This window comes from Psittacula echo (assembly GCF_963264785.1).
Source record: "Psittacula echo genome assembly, chromosome: 5".
NCBI classification, from domain to species: domain Eukaryota; kingdom Metazoa; phylum Chordata; class Aves; order Psittaciformes; family Psittacidae; genus Psittacula; species Psittacula echo.
In genome coordinates, this window is record NC_137739.1 from 76,460,184 (window position 1) to 76,481,792 (window position 21,609).

At 41.1% G+C, this 21,609-nt stretch overlaps 1 protein-coding gene across 2 annotated transcripts in view; it reads right to left on the reverse strand.

Moving 5' to 3' along the window:
• Positions 1–21,609, reverse strand: part of MDGA2 (MAM domain containing glycosylphosphatidylinositol anchor 2) — a 378,834-nt gene that overhangs the window by 219,983 nt on the left and 137,242 nt on the right. For both annotated transcript variants that reach the window (XM_080619512.1, XM_080619511.1), the window contains exon 3: positions 1,185–1,359. In XM_080619512.1, coding sequence (XP_080475638.1) covers positions 1,185–1,359 — 175 coding nt within the window. The remainder of the gene's footprint in view (positions 1–1,184; positions 1,360–21,609) is intronic.

Here is a 21,609-nt window from a genome sequence, read left to right on the forward strand (position 1 = left end):
TAAAGGCAGTCACCCCCTCCACCAATCCCATAACTAACAAACAGAAATTGTCACCACTTGGATCTCCAAATTAACATACATCCTGATATAGGGGGTTCCTTTGGGGAAGACAACCCCATCACTTGTATAGTCACAAGACAGTCAGGTTTCTCTTTGAAGGACTTGGGAGACTAAACGGCTAACTTCAAGCTCTAGCTACTTATTTAATTACATATGTGACATGTAAACATATTTGTTTACATGACACTACACTTGCATTAGAGAAGTTTCTAAATGTATATTGCAAAGACTTTCTATATTTGGAGCACTTAAAACAGATTTTGAACAGTTTTCCTCCATCTGAAGTGTACACAAAACCACAGTTGTTTGAGGCATTTGGGTCTTCTCACTTTCAGCAGCTGAGTCCAGTCACATCATTTGCAGTCTGATGCAAAGTTTACCATTAAACCTACAGCAATAAACTACCTGATCACAAACAGGAGCCATGCTGCAACTGACTAGCCTGCTCATTGACACTGGAGTTGTGTAAGTCAGACTGGAGTTTGTTGTGGGTTTTTTTTTTAATTCCATTTTGTGCATTTATTGCAGAATGGCATTTACAATTGTTTCATCTTTTTCTGCAAGCGCTGGTGACCAGCCACATTGCAATCCCAACACTTCATATTTTTCACTGCCCAACATTTGACCTGCAGCTTCTAAAACTTCGTATCATAGGAACATAAAGAGATAAAAAAACACAACAAAAAGCACTACAAAAATCAAGCAACATCTTTGAGCAGCAATTAAAGTAAAACAGCAAAACACATCTGTACTTGCTCCCATATCAGTTTCAAGGGCAAACTCAACCAAAACTAGAAGAGATTAAGGGCTGTGCCACGTATTAGATCTTCACCCTATGTAAGATGCAGACAAATCTTTCTCTGATATCTAAGTAGGCTCAGTTGTACCGGAGCTTCATCTTTCTTACTGAAGGACTGCAATTTTGTTTAAAGGTATTCACATACACCAGCAGCCCCACCTGTCCTCATCAGCAACAGCCACAAGTCTTCTGACCATAAATACTTCCATGCTTCCAAAAAGTGTAGAATCTGCACTTCAAAGAGCTGGTTGCTTCTTTGCAATGCCAGGTATTATAAAAAAAATAATAAAAAACATAGTAAGAACTTCCCAAGCAGTTTACTTACAGTACACGTCCACTCTTATGGACTTTATGGCTGGTGAACCCAAGCCATTCTCAGCCTTGCAGTAATAGCGTCCTCCTTGGTGTCGCTGGATATTGGATATCCTCAGAGTTTCATTGAAGACACTCGAATCTTGAAATCTGTCAGAGGCACTTCCTGCTGTTTTGGTCCACCTGATCTGAGCAAGCACCAAAAAAGATTGTTACTTTAACTCTGTAAAAGTGAGCAGAACATATTTTTCTTCACAAAACTGAGAACCATGTATGCAGCAGCCAGGTTTTTATTGGAGGACTTTGAGAACTTCTCCAGAAAACTGAATAGCTCATGCTTAAAATGAAAAACGCCATCTAAGTGTACCTGAAAGGTAATCTTGCATTGATCACCCTCTCAGAAATAGTTGATTGCTTTTGATGAAAACACCACATTAAAAATGAATGACACTAGCAGAGATATGGAGAAGAACTCAAGCCACCATCAGTGATACACAGCAGGAATGGCTGCAGAGAAATTCCCTATAATTGTCACTGAAATAGTATTTGTGAAAGATGAGGGCACATCGGAAAGCACCTTCAAAACAAATGATGGATTATCTTTTAGCAACAATAAAATCCAATTGTAAGGAGTTAAATGATCAGTTGCTTGAAACTGCAACTACTACCATCTATTTCTTCAAATAGGTGGTTTGTGTTTTTTTTTAATGTCTTTTTTTTTTAATGTCTTTACAGCAATTACAGATACCTTTATCTGGTAATTATTTTTCCAAAAGCAAAGAATTTTTAAAGGGAATATTTTAATTCCAGAACCATAAAAATGCCAGTAACAGCTCAGTGTAACCAACAGCTGCACAGAGGTGGATATGCATACTGCTAACACCCATGCTTGATGAGCCAAGAACTTGCCTGCACGATTTGGTACTCTAAGCTATCTTCACAAAACACATCAGACATCTAGAGTCGCCCCCAGATACCTCCTTCTCTTTCAGTTCACACGAATTCAGTGACCAGGACAAACAACACCAAAACTGCTTTTTTAAATGACAGGGGTTTTGTGCCTACAGAGGCCGCAAGTAGGACACTTGCATTAAAAAGAGTTTACGTCTCTTCTTGAGCTTCTCAAAGCTGTCTCTTCTCAATCCCATGCACTAATTCTATGCCAGGGTAAAGACCTGCAGTCATTGATATAAATGAGATTGACGCAAGACAAAATAATAAATATTTGGCTATTAGTTCCCAGACAACAGTCCCCAAACACTGTCCAAAAGCAGTTCAGCTGTGATTTAAAGAAAAGCATTTGGACACTGATCCATTGGGATCTGCTAGGCAGGCTGTCACAAGCAATCTTGAGCCAGTATTGGCTTGGTTTGGACAAGGCAGCGCAAGCCTGACATCACTAGCAAGTTCCTGTCTCCATGACAAGTTAAGACTGAGCTGGACATGTTGTGCTTCCAGCCCTCTCTCATGTGAGGGAAAGTCCCATGGCTGAGCTGGGAGGCCTTTGGTGGGTATCAAGGTGGCCCTACGGGTTGCCTTGGCTCGAGCAAGATCATTTCCTCGGGGTGCATACTCAAGTTCCACCATACCCAGTCCTCATCCAGAACTGGGGTCTGGATCCCAGTAACCTGCAAGGAAGCACATAGTGGGCAGGGGTCAGCCTTCCTCTCATTTGGAAATGCTCCTGAGCAGGAAGGATCTTCTATAAAAGCCTCTGAAGTGAAAAATTCATGACCAGCTATAGCTCACATAAATTCTCCTCCCCTTGAAAGAAGTGCAGGCATGGGCTTTGGAGGCTGAATCTACAGCAAACAATACTTCAAAACCATTTTCATCTTTCTGTCTTGTTATATTCAGAAGCCCAAATGGCTTTGCCCTCTTGCCAGGTGACCTGTGTAACTCTCATAAGGTTTTGTTGCTCTGCGATAAAGCAAATACGCCAAATTCCACATCTACAACATTCAGTCTGCATGTGAGAGAGACACTATTAGCACTGCTATATTTACCAGTCTCAATCTGTCGGTACTTCTATTCTAAACTCTTGGCTCCAGGGCTTTTTAAATCATCCATATAAATGTGCTGCAGGATAATTTTGGAACACATGCTCAGCTTCTGCATGCTGCAGAATACAATTTTATCATATATATTTCAAATGCTTGAGAAGTATTTTTAAAAAGTATTTAAGATATTCACTGAATCTCTTGCCTGTTTTATTTCCCTTTACGTAATCAGAATTGCAAAAAAAGTGTTGTTTGATTTTTAACTGGAAAATAATTATAAGCATGACTTCTCCCTTCCACCCATTCCTCTCTGACAAAACATTTCCCACGGAAGGCAGTCTGTGCTGTCAAAAGAACATTTATATGTTCTTCAATAATGTGTTATAAGTATTATCAGGATATATGTAACTGGGAATGTTACATAACTTACACAAAAAATACAGCAATGTTCATTTAGATTCTGTCAGTTTTATCTTTTTTTATAAATGCAAAAACATCCCCCCTCCACTGCATCCTGATGCTGATGTATTATCTTTATTATTATGAATTTTAGCAAGATTATGTTTGGCTGTCAAGAAAAGCAGACATTTCAGCTTTAACAAAATATATATACATGTATGTTTTAGAGTATAGAGGAGTAATGTTAACAAATTAACTAATTTTGTAGTGTATGTAGAGGTCCCTGAAGAATAAAAGAAATACTGTCAACTAGATTCTCTCTTAAAATATATCCTCCAGAAATGTCACTGGTCTGATTTAACTTCAGTTCATTATTTACCTTAGCTTTAATTCAGCATACACACAGAACTATGCTGATCAATATCGCATTGTAATTTATCGAACGCACTGTGAAGAAAGATGACTCTCAAACACTATGCTAATGCAGGAATCAAAACATTGGGCACAGGAAAAAACAGATATCTGAGGCTGAAAGCCTCCTTGGAGAGGTCCCTGGTGGTTTCACTCACTGCAAGCTCCAGTCCACGCTTTGGGGTGACCTTTAATAACTTTTAAGAGACTGAGACCTTCAAGTCCACCCTTTACAGATGTCTCATGGTTCAGCTCTAGTGTTGAAGCCTTCAGCACTGCTTACTGCAGTGACCTTCGGAGACACAGTCCTGACATTATCCCATTTTCAAAGGGGGGCCTGGCAGCAAAGAAGGACTACAGGCTCATGAGACATTGTGGCCACTATGAGCCTCAAATCATAGAATCTACAGAATCTCAAAGTAGCATCCATGCTGCTTTACACCAGAGGATTTTGAAAGCCTCTGGATTACTAGATTTAAACAACAACAACAAAAAGCATTAGACGGTATATTCACATAGTTCAGATACTCACATGTTTTCAAATACCTTGGCACAAAACAAGTTGCTCACCCAGATGCATTTTATCAGTATTTGCTATTCATAATCTGCTTCCTTGTTTGAAAACTCCCGTGCCTACTGCAGAAGCAGCACTGCATACTCTGTGTGTCTATTCAGATAGTGTGGATATCACAGGAAGTAAATAAATTCTGTTCCACCAGAAAGTCAAAGCCAGTCTTGCTTGTAACGTGTTTCAACTAAAAATTTACATCCACACATCTGGACTAATAAATGTAATCCACTACATAGATACGCACTCACTGGCTTCTAAGGATTCAATTTTCCCAAGTATTCACTGTTACTCTGATGCACATTTGGAAATCCCACTCATGAATTGTCATTGCTCTGCCATATGATTATCTGTCCAGGTCCCTCCGGATGGCATCCCTACCCTCCAGCGTGTCAACTGCACCACACAGCTTGGTGTCATTGGCAAACTTGCTGAGGGTGCGCTCAATCTCACTGTCCATCTCACCAACGAAGATGTTGAATAGTGCATGTACATGTACCAACACCAGCTCCTGAGAAATTCCACTTATCACTGATCTCCACTTGGACATGAAGTCATTACTTATACACTGAGCCGCTGAACACGCAGAAGTAAAAACTTATTTATGAACAATTCAATTAAAAATTATTAAAATTTAAAAAATTAGTAAGTTATGACCCCTGTAGAAATATCACGACCTATGTACTTGTCCCATTTGTATATATCCATAAATTCTCTTACCATCAGTATCTCTGATAGTATTTGTCACCTTAAGGAGATGCTCCAAGACACACAGTCATATTTCACCCTACAGCTTCACTTTTCTTAATGAGCTTTCCTTCAATTCAGTAGGAGTCACAGACTTTACACTTTTAGACTAAAAATGCAGATTTAAAAACCCACTGAAATCTGCCTAATGCAGCAACTGTAAGTGAATATGTTACTTAAAATACACCCAGTGCACAAGGGTCACTGCATCCCACTGCCACTGACTACAGTCACTACCCTCTGACATCATGAAGAAAACAAGGATGAGGAAAACATACTGATCATAACCTCCTGTTATAATGCCCAGATCCATGCCTCATATTAAATGCCTCCTTCGTAGGCAAACAGCCATAAAAGAGGTCTTTGAAGAACTTCACTTGGATGTGCTGGAACATATCTCCATGCCTAAAAACATCAGAGCCTTTGGAAAAAGCTTTCTTTCCATTTTTCCATGAGATTATTTTTGTTCTCAGGAAAGCAAAGACTGGGGTAGCAGCCACTGAAGACAGGAAGCACTCAACACCTTCATGATAAACACAGAGGATGTAATGTACAAAAGACCCCTTGGGGCCAGGAAAGACAAAGAGACTTCTGCTCTTCTAGTTCAGGAAACTATCTGAAGCCATTTTGAGCATATGTACCTCCTCTGACCTCTTCCTCTGTTACAGAGGAGTTATAACCACACTGTAGATCTCAGTGCTCTGTGAGGTACACTCAAGCTCATCCGAAATGGGTCAGCCTAGGATCCTGCCACAGCCCTGTGGAGACTACCATATGCTACTCTGTTAGACAATGAACCAAAAAAAACCCAGAACATAAACAAAAAGAATACTCTTACAAAGCACACTAAAAAAAAAAAAAAACCAAAAAAAAAAAACCTCCCACACACACAAAAAAAAAAGAAAAGAAAGAAAGAGTGAAAGAAACAAAAAATCCAGGAGAGCACACAGGATCCAAGTTTTCATTGACTGATACTAAGACAGACCATTCATGCCTATATGCAATAAGTGGGAATGTGTTGGCCCAAAATAGCCCTTTTTTCAATGAACTCCCGCTTCCCTTTCTGTAAGCAAGTTGCACAGCCAAATGACTGCAAGGCAGATGTAAATCATCACTGCAGAACTGGCAGGCATGGATTTTGTACCAGACTTACACGCACACAGGTTCACAACAGAGAGCAAGTTGTTCAACTCCAAGGCTTCTGCACAGAAAAACTTGGGCATGAAAACCATCACTAGGCAAATCCAACAGCTCCTTGTCTGAGTGGGTGTCTTCTCACTTGTGTCCATGAAAACACTTCTGCAGGGCCTTTTGATGACTAAAGGGATATTCAAATCAAATGCACACCTCCAGGGGTTTCTGAACATCCTTCTCTTGGCCACCTAAAACAAATCCCAGCTATTCCTGTACCATGCCCATGAGACAGGAAGATATGGCACTAACCTAAAATGCCATTGCTCTGCAGGACACCACCTTGCTCTTACTTTTGCAAGGATATGTTTACTCTAGGAAATCTCACGCGTTTTCATCAGGTCATCCTCATTATACGTGAAAGGAAAGCTTTCACATGTCTAAATTACAGGATTAGCACCTCCTGTAGCTAACTAAAATGGGAGGGCAAAGTTGCATTTTGATTTTTAATGAGCCCAGAAGTAGCATGATGCAGCATGCATGAGACTGAGGATACAAACCATCTACCATCATTAGAATAGATATTGCTACTGGCTATGAATACACAACAGTGGTATGAAATTGTCTTCCTATTTACTTCATATTATCATATTTGAAATATTTGTCTTGAAAAAAGCTTCAGATAAAAGTACTGTACATTGTTCAAAACTTTTTACATGGAACATTAGTGTGGCAGAAGAGCCAACTCAATGCAAGCCTTGCTTACAGTGAAAAAATCATGATCCTCTGTCTTGGACATGGCTAGAAAACTGTTAACTGTGAAACCAAATGAAGAACTGGAGAGTCTTTTGTTTCCAAATGTATTTCTTCAAGTTTGCAGTGGCCAAGATGCAATCACCTTGGAAGACTGGGTTTCATTGCTGTATGGACCGCTCAAACTTCACAGAAACAAGAGAGAAGACTGAGTGCCGTTCCCAGGCTGCTGCCTTTCTGGGACGACTTGTGTGCTTATGTTTACTCACATCCTAATGCTTCAGTAGGCTGGCTTGCAAAATCACAATATTTTACTCATCTAACTAAAAGCAGCCTATGACAGTAACTGTTACACATGAGGACACAATCAGTTCTGACTCGGTGCCAGAGATCACAGAGAAATTGTTATTTTCCAGCTTGATTGCTATAACACATAGGAAAAAATACTTCCTTTTATTCTCCAGCAGAGGAAAAATTGTGGTTATTAATTACAGAGAAAATAATCATTAAAACCACAAAGAAACAATCAGGTTCACAGAAGAACTTTAGTGCTTTGTTCACAGTTCACTTTAGCCCAAAACACATCAGTCATAGCAATGCTTTGTCTGGAGTCTACGGATGAAGACTGTAGTCTTGTGACTCCAAAATGGTAAGTTGCAATAAATTAAAGGATCAATAAGAATAACTGAAGATCTCCACATACAATAATGTGAGAAAAACTGTATCTAAGCTGACTATTCCTTCATTTCTGAACTTCCTGCACCTTTGCAAGACTGATTATCAATATAACCTAAGTTACTTAAGCCCCACTGGTATAACTCGGCGGGAGTTAAACCCCGTGTAACCCCATGTACACCCCGTGCACAAAAATGATACATCTCACAAGTATACCAGAAAAATGCAGCTTGTCCAAGCAACACAGCAACTCCAGCTTGTCACTGCATCAGTAACCTTTGATACCAATCACGTGAAACGTCATCGTATAACCCCATCACCTCAGGCCAAGCAACTTGCATGTCATCCAACAGGGTAACAGTTGATCATCTATTGCCAATAAAGAAAACAGGAGGCTTGAATTCTACTTTTAAGTCTGAAGACAGAAAACAGGTCAATATGTAGCAATGGTGTATATATATAGTTCTTAAGCAGTCCAAATTTGTTTAAATTCTTATTAGCATTGACAGGAATCTCCCAGATGTGAAGGAACAGAACAGCCACCCAAAAAAGAACAGAGCTGGCAAGAAATCAGAGTTCTACACTTGTCACAAATTTCCCCCCTGAGCTGGCACTGATTTATGTACTATAAATGCTGCAAAGGCAGTTCTGGAGCTTTACCACAGCACAGCTCAGCACTCATTAGCTGATGGAGTCTATCTCTGATGGACTCCAGGAAGCAGACATGGGGATTGGGTAGTCCAGACCTGCATTGAAATCACAGAATCCACCAGCATGGTGGAGTAAAGTACAGAAAACATGCACATAGGTAAGGATGTGCCCCAAACAAAGAATACATCTTTTTCCTGGTTGTTTTTGGTTGGTTGTTGGTTTTTTGTCTTTCAGGTTACTTATAGTGCTACAATTCCAAGGCAACAGAAGTTATATCACTATTCTTAAATTTAGAAGGCTCATGTCTTAGTTGTTCCAGCAGGCTTGTACATGTTGTCATCAAAACTCTTGAAAATAAGGCATCTCACAGGTCTAAGACATCTGAACACCAAGAACTAAGAATCTGGCTTTGAAAGTGCAGAAGGATCTCTTACACTCCAAAGCTGAAAATCGAAACATTAACCAATGAAAAAATTTTAAGTGATCACTGAACAATTTAAGAGGAAATGAATAACTGGATCCTGAAGATCATTAGATAAATTGGTAAACAACCTCCTTTGGATCCTTCTTATAGCAACTTGCTTAGTTAAGTAAGTCTATATCTTCATGAAAAGGTAGCAGCTGGGGAAACATCTACGTACTTTCTCAAAAACTCTTTGAGGAACCTGCTAAATGATTAATTACAGCAATTCATCCTAGTTTGACTATAATGCTTTTCCTTATGACTTTAAGATGTTTCACTGCCTCAAAGAATTAGCATTTTATACTGAATAATCAATATACATTATACTATAAATATCTCTTGAAGGATGGTGGGGTTTCAACCTGTGTGGCAGGAAAATACCTTATCTTGCTTTAACTGGGAAGTTCAACGAATTTCACAGAGCCTTGTTTCTATTGAGGTCAGTATCATTCTAAAATTGTCAACAGTTGCAGGACTTACAAGGGCCTTGTGTGGTTATGTCTTCCTGATGGGAAAGTATTTACTATCCACCAACTAAGTTATTCAAGGAGTTTCATGAAATGACTGAAACATCTGTGAATGTAGTATTTTTATTCTTCTCTGCTATTTTTATTCAGTAGCATTAAATTGCTTCAAAATGAAATGCAACTTCTCATCTTCATAATAAAGGACATAATCAAAGGGCAGAATGAAGCAGACATAGCACCATTTGAATCCCTAGTTATTAATTTTTACAGTGGCTTTCTAATACTGGTATAGCATGTTAAACCATCAGAGTCATAAACATCCTCATAACTTAAATGCACAGAAATTCATACACGATAGTTTTAAATTACTTAAAGACTAATAAATACAAGATATTTTGTAACTTGTAGCTACTACCACTACCACAGAATTTGATGATAAGACCATCAGAGAACTCTGTGAAATACACACATAGACTCTCATATCCCCTGTGGACCAATCTAAATCATAGTACCACTTTTTCCACCAGTGACAGGATAAGTTGCTATTGTTGCCATACAGCTACAGTAAATAATCCAAAATCCTTACAGTTTTCAGAAAGAAAGGCTGGTATAGTCAAACTTACATGAGATACAAGAGCAATGTGACTGTAAGAGAGCTGATAACCTGGAGGCCAGCCACTGAAAGAGCTGCAAAGAGAAGCTGGTCCAAGGACAAGGTATTTCCAACGATGCTCTGCAAAGGTTACCTCCTAGGAAGGCACACTTCTCAGAAGCCGCAATTGCTAAAAAGGACAGGGAACAGGGAGGTGGTACCACAGCAATCCATGTGCCCCATGCCAGTCCCACCACCTCTTTGAACTACCATTGAATGAAAAAGTTGAGAGACTTCTTAGTTGTATAAAGCAGAAATAATCAGATAGATTAGGAGTTTTACATTCTCTCTAACTGAAGCGTCTACAATTGGCCTTGGAGTAAGTCTAAGGTGACAGTCCCACTCTGAGGGTTATAAACCCAGGAAGATGTTGAAGAACTGGCAAGAATATAGAGAAAAGCCAGATTACTCATTAAAATAACAGAAACATGCCCAAGAGTGCATGCAATAAGCTCATCAAATTTGCACTATCATCTGAAAATCAGGGAAATCAGTATTTTTAAAACATACATGAGAGACTGAAATTCAATAGCAGATCAATTTTCAATATAAAAGGCAAAGTTAAGGCAGTAACAAAATGAATTAGAAATCACTTCCCATTTGCTGAGCCTAAGATGTTTATGCAAAATATCTTCTATCCAAAATGTTTCACTAAATCCAAATCAGCAGTGCCCAACGACTTTCCTGGGAGTGCTGGAGGTCTCAGCACAGATCCAGGGATGTGGAATCTCCTTTTTGTGAACACCACCATCAATCAGCTCTATAGCCCAGATCACTGCCTGATACTGGATTTCCGCTACCCAGCACCTCTGCACAACTGCAACCGCCACATGTCATCAGTGTCTAAAGATGTAAAACACCAACCTATATACCCTAAATAACTCTTACTAGCCCAGTTTTGCATGTTAAATACGTTACATGGCTGCTGGTCTTCGTTGCATGACCTTTTAGAGCCCAGCTTTACCTAAATTTGGTGTGTGCACACAGCCAGTTCCGGAGCACTGCCTGCTGCATCCAATCTAGGGATGGGGATTTGGGAGGGTATTAGAGGAGGATAGAGGTCTGAGGAGCTGCTGTTCAACCACAGCAGAAGCAGCGGAGAGAAGCCAAAAGCCACCAGTTCCCCTGTTCCCAGAACTATCTGTCTTCCTCAAGAGCAAAAAAGCATAAAAATGTATTTCTGTCATTAAACTCAGAAGACTGGAGTCTAAACACAGCGAGGGAAAAGTCGCTGCTAGACAGGATTTTTCTACATTAGATTCACTCTTTATAATAGAGTTGTGTTTCAAAGTGACAAAGCCATCTCGAAATCCAGGCAGTTTAAAATTGATGCTTTTTTTCCTTTACTAAAAATCCTGCCAGGTATTACTTTTGCTTCTCATTCTCTCCATTTCTACCCATTTCACTCCCTTGCAAGTCCCTTGGGAGAAACCGAATATTCAAGAGAAACAGCTCTACAGAGCATACCCAAAATGCTGTCAGAGACAAGTAAACTGATAAAGACAGAAGATAATGTTTCTCTTCTGGTCTTTCAGTAATACGAATCTTGACTACTTCCTGCAACAATCATTAGGGGAGAGGTATTTTGAGGCAGACATGCAGCCTTTAAACTCACTGACAAGTGTCACATGTAAGAGTATCTGTAAATGAGAAAACAAAAGCAGCAATCGCTGACGCCAGCATGGCTGCACACGGGACGAATATAGCATTCCAAAAGAAAGCTATTTCTGTGCAGATGGTGAACACTACAAAGCAGAGACCTACATACTCTCAGTGCAGATGAACCAGCAACAGAAAGAAAAAATGCACTTGTTTTTCTTCTGCGTGAAAACTAAAAAGAACCAACTTTGTTTCCAGAACATGCTCATACCTCCAAGGGCTCCAGTGCAAAGTTTTGTGGATCCTTAATTTTTTGCTCCTGCAGGAGCATGCAAGGCGCTGCCTCTCCTCCTCCGCCAAAGCTCCCCTGCAGACCCACACCACACTGTGTGCTCTGACAGTAACCCAGAAACGTCTTAAGCCCACCTCTGCTTGAACAAATTAAATCCACTTAACTGAACATCATAAAACACTGAGTTTAAATGGCTCTTTTTCCACTACATTGTCTTCTGCAAAAAGCACTGAGGTTATTGATTTCCTGCAATGCAATATCAGCCTGTTTACTTAAACTAGTTTCCATTTTTAAAACTTCATAAAATGTAATCCAGAAAAATGATGCTGTACTTCAAACACCACTGACTGCGGACTTGATGCACGAAGAGACCAAGAAAAATCCCTTCTAAATATTGAAAGCTGATAACTACCAGGCTCTGCCACATTCATGTTGCGCCTTATCAGCATTTCCTACAGCACACACAGTGTTGCATCCCTCTGAGACTCAAGATGCACAGCTGACTTATTTCCAGTCATCTTTCTGAATTATATGCTGAATCTTAGTGATCCAGTAACATTAGCTATGCTTTCAGCTTCCTTCACAAGGAACCCTCACTCATACATGCCAAATTATGCTTTACAATCTCATTCAGCTAAAAATGAGAGTGAGACCCTGAGATTTAACTTGCTTTAGCTGTGATGACAAAGAAAGGAGGTGACATTTTATTTTGCTTGAAAGGTGGGAGAACTGGCAAGGGGGGCCGCAGCAGGAAGAAAAGAAAAAAAGAGATGAAAACTTGACAAGAGAAAGTTGTCAGCTTGGTAGAAAATGCTATCAACAGAACTTAAAGCCACAAAAGATCAGCAGCTGCTGGGCACAAGACACAGATACTGCACCAAGCCCATGGTTTCTTGTTAACATAAGAAACCAGAGGCACTGACTGAAATTACCAAACAGTAGGGTTTGTTTGTGTTGTTTTAAGAACACTTTTTCTTGAAAATTACAACATATAATTGTGTTGTATAACTAACAGTCACATCCAACAGGATGACACAAAGTCCAGGGCTCTACACCTGTTCCAAAAGAGAAAATATTCATTGTAATTAAATCTACCCATACCTGGTTTCCACAGTCATCAGATACAACCTTTTGATCAGGCAATTCCAAAACATCAGACATCCAGAGGCTGCACAATTAAGCACATCCTACCTACACACTGCAGATGCTAGACTACAGATAGGAGAATGGACATCTGGGATCAGCCATGATGGAAGTTCATAGTTTTCTGCTTGAAACTGCCAGTGAGACACCAAAAAACCACCTCTGATGCCATGTTTTTGCTTCTGCGTACACTTTCCCCTCCCCCGTAGTTTCATAGGATGAAGAATTGGCAAAGTCTTCTTCAGACAGTGAAAAAGTCTAAACCAATATTAAACCAGACTGGAAAAGGACCGAGTCTCTTCCTCCCTGTACCTGGCACAGCTGAGAAGGCTTCTGCCAAGACCTTTGAAAAGAAATTGAGCATGTGTTTGAATCCTAGTGACTCTGAAATTTTAGCTTATTTCCAACTCAGAATGCAACAAGAAGAAAATTTATGAAAAATCCAGTAATCACAAATAGCATCATTCATGCCTTGCTGAACTTTCCTGGCATACCTTTAAATGACTCCCACAACTGCCAAGGAAAGGGATCTGGGAACAGTTCCCACATATCAAGAGAGTTACAAATAGAGATTAAGAAAAATAATAATTAAAAAAACCAAAAAGACAGGATTAAGGACTTGTAGAACAAAGGCTAAAGAAACCATTGCAGTACTTCGCAACAATGAACTAAGACGATTTCCAAAGGTAAATGAAGACAGCTGCAAATCACGAAATATTTAAAACTGGAAAAGTTGATAGCACAGGAAAGAGGGGCTGCAGCCACTAATACGGCATTGCCTAATACACAATAGTGATCCATCCCCAAAGGCACTAATGCACCGGGAAGTTTCCTGAGGCTCTGGACATCTCACCACATTTCTGCTGTATTAACAGATTCTTGCAGTTGGAAAGGGTGTGCAAGACAACTTGGTTCAGCAGGGGAAAGCGCCTTGCAGGGGCTGGTGATGAGTCTTTGAGCCTTCATTCTACAGCCTCAGAAGAACAGCCCTGCACTATGAGCCTGGTCTTGGTATATGAAAGTTGCATTGTTGCATTAAAATAAAAGAACAAAAACAAAAACAAAACACACATCCACGAAACCAAAACCTGACTTTGAGCTTTCCCTTCTTTCTGTATTAAGAATCCACAATTATAAAGACAAAACAATTCCATCTCCACCTCAGAAAAGCCCACACAACAGCGAACCACCAAAATCCAGACTACAGAGGTCAGCAGATCATTGCCAGAGCCCAAGACAACCTCCACTGCAGTACAGCTTTTAACTTTAATGTTCACCTTCCTTTTACACGGAGACTACAAACTAGAAAAGGCAGCTAAACTACGCTTCAGCCCACCAGAAGTTAAACAGCCAATTCTTTTCCAACTACACATGGCTGGCTGGAGTTCTCAGACTGAAAGGGTTATTTGTTTATTTTTTATTGTGGTTTTACTTTCTTGGCTGTTGTGCAAATTTCCATGATTTTACAAGAGATTTTTAGTTAATGATGTTTTTACCTAGTTAGCATAATTGTCTTCAATTATGTAATTAGTGTTCATATGTGTAATCATTTGAACATGTAATTATATCTAATTACACCATTAACACGTGCAAGTCAAATATCTTTATTATTTTGATTGATAGACATACAGGGAGGAAAGAAAAGTATTTCACTTGTTATTTTTATCTCCTGGATCATGAAATCTGCAAGAGTAAAAGACTTCAGCCTATAATGTTGCTATAATTATTTATAAGGACTTATCAAGCCTGTACCAAGGTTATACCTTTCAAGTAAAGGTAGAACAAGTCAAACCACTCAAAACTAAGGAGCAAAGAGTCACCCAATGAAGAAAAAAAAACTACTAAGAATAACCTCAATATACTTGTTGGCGAGTGTCCAGTTATGCACTTACTGTTATAAAGAATAACAGCCCACATGAAAAAAAAAAATACAGGGAAAGAAAAAAAAAAGAGGAAAAAACCCACAACAAAAGACCCACAAGTTGTTCCTGCTTGTTTTGATGGAAGATGCTGTTGTACCCTAGAGAGGGATTTTAAAGCTCCTAGAACTTTTCAGCTACCTCTAAGACAACCAGCATAGACAGAACAGTAACATTTCTTAGTTCTGTTTAATTTTATTTCACCAGCTGTGCTCTGAACCCTGTAGTACAGTACCAGAACAAATACCTGGTGCACACCAAATGAATTAGGACAGTGATACTTCAGTTTTTTTAATTGCTTTTGGCTGAGAAGACAAACATTTACACACAGATTAAATAGTTAAGCTTATATAAAGTTCAGCTTCTCTTTGGGTTCAGATTTTTTGCCTCTACTAACATACAGAGCATTCAAAAAAAACCCCACAAAACAAAACAAAAACAAACAAAACCACACATATATGCCTAAGCTGACTCCAAGAGCTGGGGGGGTGGAGGGGGAAGCCTCACACAACTAACATAACAAGAGCTCTTCAGCACCACTTGGGAATAAGCCTCAATTACACAGCATCCTTCAGCAAAAGGCACATAGTGTTTCCAGCCTGATAAGCTCACTCATACTCTGCAGAGCATCCAGATACAAGTGCTCAGGTGGATGGCAGCACAAATAAACCCCGTGCTTCCAAAAACAGCCACTCCCAGCTGCCAGAGGCTGATGTAGAGCTCAGTCTATGATATAATTTGATCTACAAGAACAACAGCAGAGAGAATAAAACCACACAAAAGGATCACAAACGGGTCGTTTAACGGTCATATCAGAAACACCATTTGTTCAAACTCCATCAACATCAGATACCTTGGATGCACTAGGTTTTGTGAACAGCGTTTCTCCTTAAAATTGAAAAGCAAGAACCTCATGAGCCTGCCTTAGCAGATCATAGAATCACAGAATCATAGAATGGTTTGGGTTGAAAGGGATCATAAAGACCATCCAGCTCTAACCCCCGTGCCACAGGCAGGGACACCTTCCACTAGACCAGGCTGCTCCAAGCCCTGGCCAACCTGGCCTTGCACACTGCCAGCGATGGGGCAGCCACAACTTCTCTGAGTAACCTGTGCCAGGGCCTCACCATCCTCACAGGGAAGAGCTTCTTCCTCATATCGAATCTAAATCTGCCTTCTTTCATCTTACAGCCATGCCTCCCTGTCCTATCCCTACACATCCTTGTCAAAAGTCTCCAGCTTTCTTGTAGGCTCCTTCAGGTACTGGAAGGCTGCTCTAAGTTGTCCCCACAGCCTTCTCTTCTCCAGGTTGAACAACCCCATCTCTCTCAGCCTGTCTCCATAGCAGAGGTGCTCCAGGCCACAGAGCATCTTCCTGCCTTCTCTGAACTTGCTCCAACAGGTCCATGTCCTTCTTATGCTGGGGGCCCCAGAGCTGAATACAGTACAGCAGGTGGTACTCTCACATGGGCAGAGTAGAGGGGGAGAATCACCTCCCTTGACCTGTTGGTTACGCTCCTTTTGATGCTGCCCAGCACACGATTGGTTTCTGGGCTGCAAGTGCACACTGAAGCTGGGTCATGTTGAGCTTCTTGCCAACCAACACCCCCAAGTCCTTCTCCTCAGGCCTGCTGTCAACCCAGTCTCCACCCAGCCTGTATTTCTGCTTAGGCCTGCCTTGACCCAGATGTAGGACTTTGGGGTGTTGGTCGATGAAAAAATGAACATGAGCCAGCAGTGTGCACTCGCAGCCCAGAAAGCCAACCGTATCCTGGGCTGCATCAAGAGAAGCATGACCAGCAGGTCGAAGGAGGTGATCCTGCCCCTCTACTCTGCTCTCCTGAGACCTCACTTGGAGTACTGTGTGCAGTTCTGGTGTCTTCAACATGAAAAGGACATGGAACTGTTGGAACAAGTCTAGAGGAGGGCCACGAAGATGATCAGGGGACTGGAGCACTTCCTGTATGAAGATAGGCTGAGAAAGTTTGGGCTGTTCAGCCTGGAGAAGAGAAGGCTGCGTGGAGACCTCATAGCAGCCTTCCTGTATCTGAAGGGGGCCTACAAGGATGCTGGGGAGGGACTCTTCATCAGGGACTGTAGTGACAGGACAAGGGGTAACGGGTTCAAACTGAAACAGGGGAAGTTTAGATTGGATATAAGGAAGAAATTCTTTACTGTAAGGGTGGTGAGGCACTGGAATGTGTTGCCCAGGGAGGTTGTGAATGCTCCATCCTTGGCGGTGTTCAAGGCCAGGTTGGATGAGGCCTTGGGTGACATGGTTTAGTGTGAAGTGTCCCTGCCCATGGCAGGGGGGTTGGAACTAGATGATCTTAAGGTCCTTTCCAACCCTAACTATTCTATGATTCTATGACTTTGCACATGGCCTTGCTGAACTTAATGAGGTTCACACAGGCCCAGCTCTCCAGCCTGTTCACGTCCCTCTGGATGGCATCCCTTCCCTCCAGCACTGCACAGCTTTGAGTTGCTGGCAAGCCTGCTGAGGGTGCACTCAATCCTTCCATCCATGTCACCAGCAGTTGAGAGAATATCTCCTAATTTCCAGATGCCATCAAGTTACTGCTATGAAAGCACTGTTTTCAAGGCCACATGCAGATATGTGGAATAGAGGAGAGTAAGTTCACTGCACATAGAACCATGGTGTGTTACAGAAACATCTTCCCTCTGCTCCCTGAAGTTAGTGGGTTATAAGAAAAGGCTACAAAGAACAATCAAGCCTTTAATGTTCTATGACTGAACTGCCAGTCATGGAAGTGCATACTGGTGCCCCTTGAAGGCATCAGCTTCAGAGACAAACTCTGGACTCAAGTACAGAATACATCAGAGTCAAGTTTGTAGTCATGCCATTCCTTCTCAGAAGCTGTATCACATTTGGACTTTTGGACAACAAATATATCATTTTTGGAGAAGAACTCAAACGGGCAGCAAAATAAATGTGCTTTCCAGCCATGAAAGGTCTTGCTGCTATGAGAAAATAAATGAGGAGCCTGCTGCTCTGAGGTTTCACTCGCAGATGTAGAACATGTCTTTCATTACGTCCACAGCAATGGGAACAATTCCCTATTCTGCTCCATAAAAAGCATCTTCAAGTGTTCCTTTAGGAACCAACTTTTCACAGACCAGCTATCAGAATGTTATTAGAACATACTTCTGCTTCAGGCACAGCAGGTCTGCATATGCTGCTAGTTTCCCTGGGTTACTAAATTATCTCTTTACTCATCAAATATATTCTCTTTCAGTGAGCAAGACTTCACAGCAACAGACCTCATTCCAAAACCACCCACCTCATTTTTGCTTATGAGACTAGTATGTTCAACAGCGATGGGAAAACAGCTACTTCTGCAGCATCGCAGGGGCACTCTTCCATTCTTTCAGCCAACATCCTAGCTCTTAGGGTCCATCAAGAAACAGGGAAACAAAAGCTGACAATATACAGACAGAAACCAAAGACTGCAGAGCATAGTTTGGGGGTAAAAACCAGGGGAAAGGGAGAAGATAGATGCGACACATTCAGGGAACAAGTATCCATATTTCAAAAAAATGGAAAATATCACTGGTTTTGCTTCTCATGATAAGAGAGTCATGCTTTGTATTCATTGGAAACTTTCTGTAGGGGATTTCTGGCAGTTCTTAAGCTTCCACAAGGGTCAATCATATGCGAAAAGCCTGGTATACTAAAAATCACCAACCTGGATGTTATTTCCAGCTCAACGTGGTTCTCTGATAGACTCATCTCAGTGACTGCTGATGCTTTAGCAAGCCTAGGCTCAATATTCTCAACTGAGCGTGACTGAAATACACACTTCACTTGCCCTGATATTGCATTTATCTTGATCTAAGCTGACCTCTTTCTCCCACCACTTCCAAGCCCTTTTTAGACACTTGCAAACACATTTCCTGTCAAGAGACAGCAGCCACCTGGAACCAGGAGAATCAGCAAGATACAACTGGTCAAAGTATTCAGAATACAAGAACTGAGGAGTTTAATTTCTCTATTGGCTTGCAAAACACGTGTCATTCAATCCAGCTTCCCGCAGATGATGGGGTGAATGGATGTGAATTTTTCAGTGGCATATTCACAAAATATCCAGTATGGATTAGTAAAGATGCTGTACCTTTCTCATTACTGCTGCCCAAAATGTTCTGCACTCCATGACAGGCTGAAGAATAGGCTACATAACTGTCACCTAACAAAGGCAACTCCGCCAAGCCCTTACATTAATTACAACTTAACTGTGAGATTTTAGCATTAGATTGTCACTAGGCAAAGACTGCAGGTCAAAAATAGATTCTGATGGAAATGTTTTCTTTAGGAATTTATGTTCTCTTCTCTGCTGCTTTTTGGGAAGTCTAAATTCTTGTAACTTTCAACATCAATGCCATAATCAACAGAAATGGCTGGGTCTCAACACCTCTGGACCTATCTTCTTCCTCACTTATTTCACCACCTCTGCCTGCTCTTACTTCAAGGCTCCCACGGTCATCCTCAGGAAAGCCTTTCCTCCCACAGATGAGGCTATATAAGATTTAGCATTGCAGCAATATACATTCACATGGAAAAGGTGAGGTGTAACGAGCACAAGTTACTCCCAGGGAGATTCTGGTTGGACACTAGAGAAAAAATTTTCACCATGAGAACAACCAGCCATAGGAATAATCTCCCCAGAGAAGTGATGGATTCCCCAGTGCTGGGACACTTAAGATTCAGCTGGACAGGGTGCTGGGCCATCTAGTCTATGTCATGCTTTGCCTAGAAATGTTGGACCAGATGGTACTTGAGGCCCCTTCCAATCTGGGATTCTATGATTCTATGCACCACTGAGACAGTATCAATAAATGAGGTGTATAAGCAAGCAAAGGCAGCTTTTCAAACCCCCGCAGTACACCAGGATATCACAGAGCACAGCAGAACCACAGTCCACAAGTGTCTGGAGTTGACAGGCAGCTGATGCGCACCATGCAGTGCTTCACTCACCTCTCCTGCCAGCTCCAACAAGCAAATTCCTTCCCAAGCAGTGAGGTATCTCCATCAACAAAAACATGTAACTGTGGCACGTTATAGAAAACCTTAATTATTTAAAATGCATACCATCTTAATTACTCAATCTGATTAGTGTAGCCTCCTCTAATGTTTCAGAACATAATCCTACCTTCACCTTATTAGTGTGTGCAAAGAAAAAATTAACATTTTCTGGTACTCCATCTATTAAAATATAAAAAGCAGCGTTTCAGAAAAACAAAACAAAAAACCCATGTGATGCTCTCTTTGATCAGCTGCAAGTGAAACATAAAAGGCTCCTTTGAGGTAAACTGGATGCTACATTTTCTATTTTAATGGATAGCAATTCTTATTAACTGCTGATGTGACCAAAGAAAGCAGTTTGTGGGGAGGAGAGGGGGTTACTTATACTGGAACAGCTGTTTCCCTATTGCATTCTGCATATCCTTATTACAGTAATTGTGCTCTTGTTAGGAAAACTGATGATGATTTCATATGACACTCTTTAGTTCATGGGAAGACTTTACAAATGTTCAGTGAACACCTGACAAAATCCAGCCTGACTCATGACTAAATTAGCCTGCATTTTATGCTGGAAAAAAGTCTTCATAGATGTTTGACTCAATAAAGCTCACATTTAGCTGTGAATAGCACATGCTTCCATCATTCTTAAGCATTAAAAGAAATATGTGATTAAACTTTACCTGCCATTTTTGCTGTTGAGGCTAAGAACAGTTTATTTGATGTTTTCTTCCTAGAGTACAGCACCTGCATTCACACCTCTGCAGCACACTGCAGATACATTCAGTGTTCACTACAACCTTCTCCTGCTCCGACAAGAGAATTAAGTGTTAAATGCAAAAAAATCTGGGGCAGAAATCACAGCATCCACAGTGACGACACCATTGAAAGACAAGCAAGCAACAGACTCCTGCAGTTCCTTGGGACTGGGAGACTCGTGCATCTGAGCACATCACAAATGGAGAGCACAGCACACTCTGACTCAGGACAATAGTGTGCTTTATGTCAGGAAGTGCAGTTAACCCCTAACCAGACAAACTGGGACCCACCAAAACTCTAGTTTATTCAAAAAGTTCAGTTTATGCCTACCACTCGTTTGAGACAGGGGAAAAAAAAAAAAACAAACCCAAACATCTGTGCTCCCTGGAGCACCCCCTTTCTCCACCCCAATTCCCAGTAGGCAGCAGGGTGCATGTCCCAGCATGCAGTTGCCCAGAGGAGCAGCAGCCCTGCCTGTGCTCAGGGTGCAAAATCACCATGCTCAGGAAGCAGAAAGTATCTCCTAGCTGCACAAGGAGAGTAGCTACTTGTTGACAGGCTGGCCGTCAGCACAGCACTCCACTCCTACAAGTGGAAAGAAAACACAGCAAAACAGAGGCAGGGAGAAAATCTGGGGTCTTCCAAAAGCAGATCCTCCCACGCATTGCTTTCCAGGAGAGCCACGCTTCCTGACACTCTCTTCACACACAACCAGCAAGAAGTGCATGTCTAAGCCCCTTGATTTCAAGGGGATAAAATCCTAGAATCACA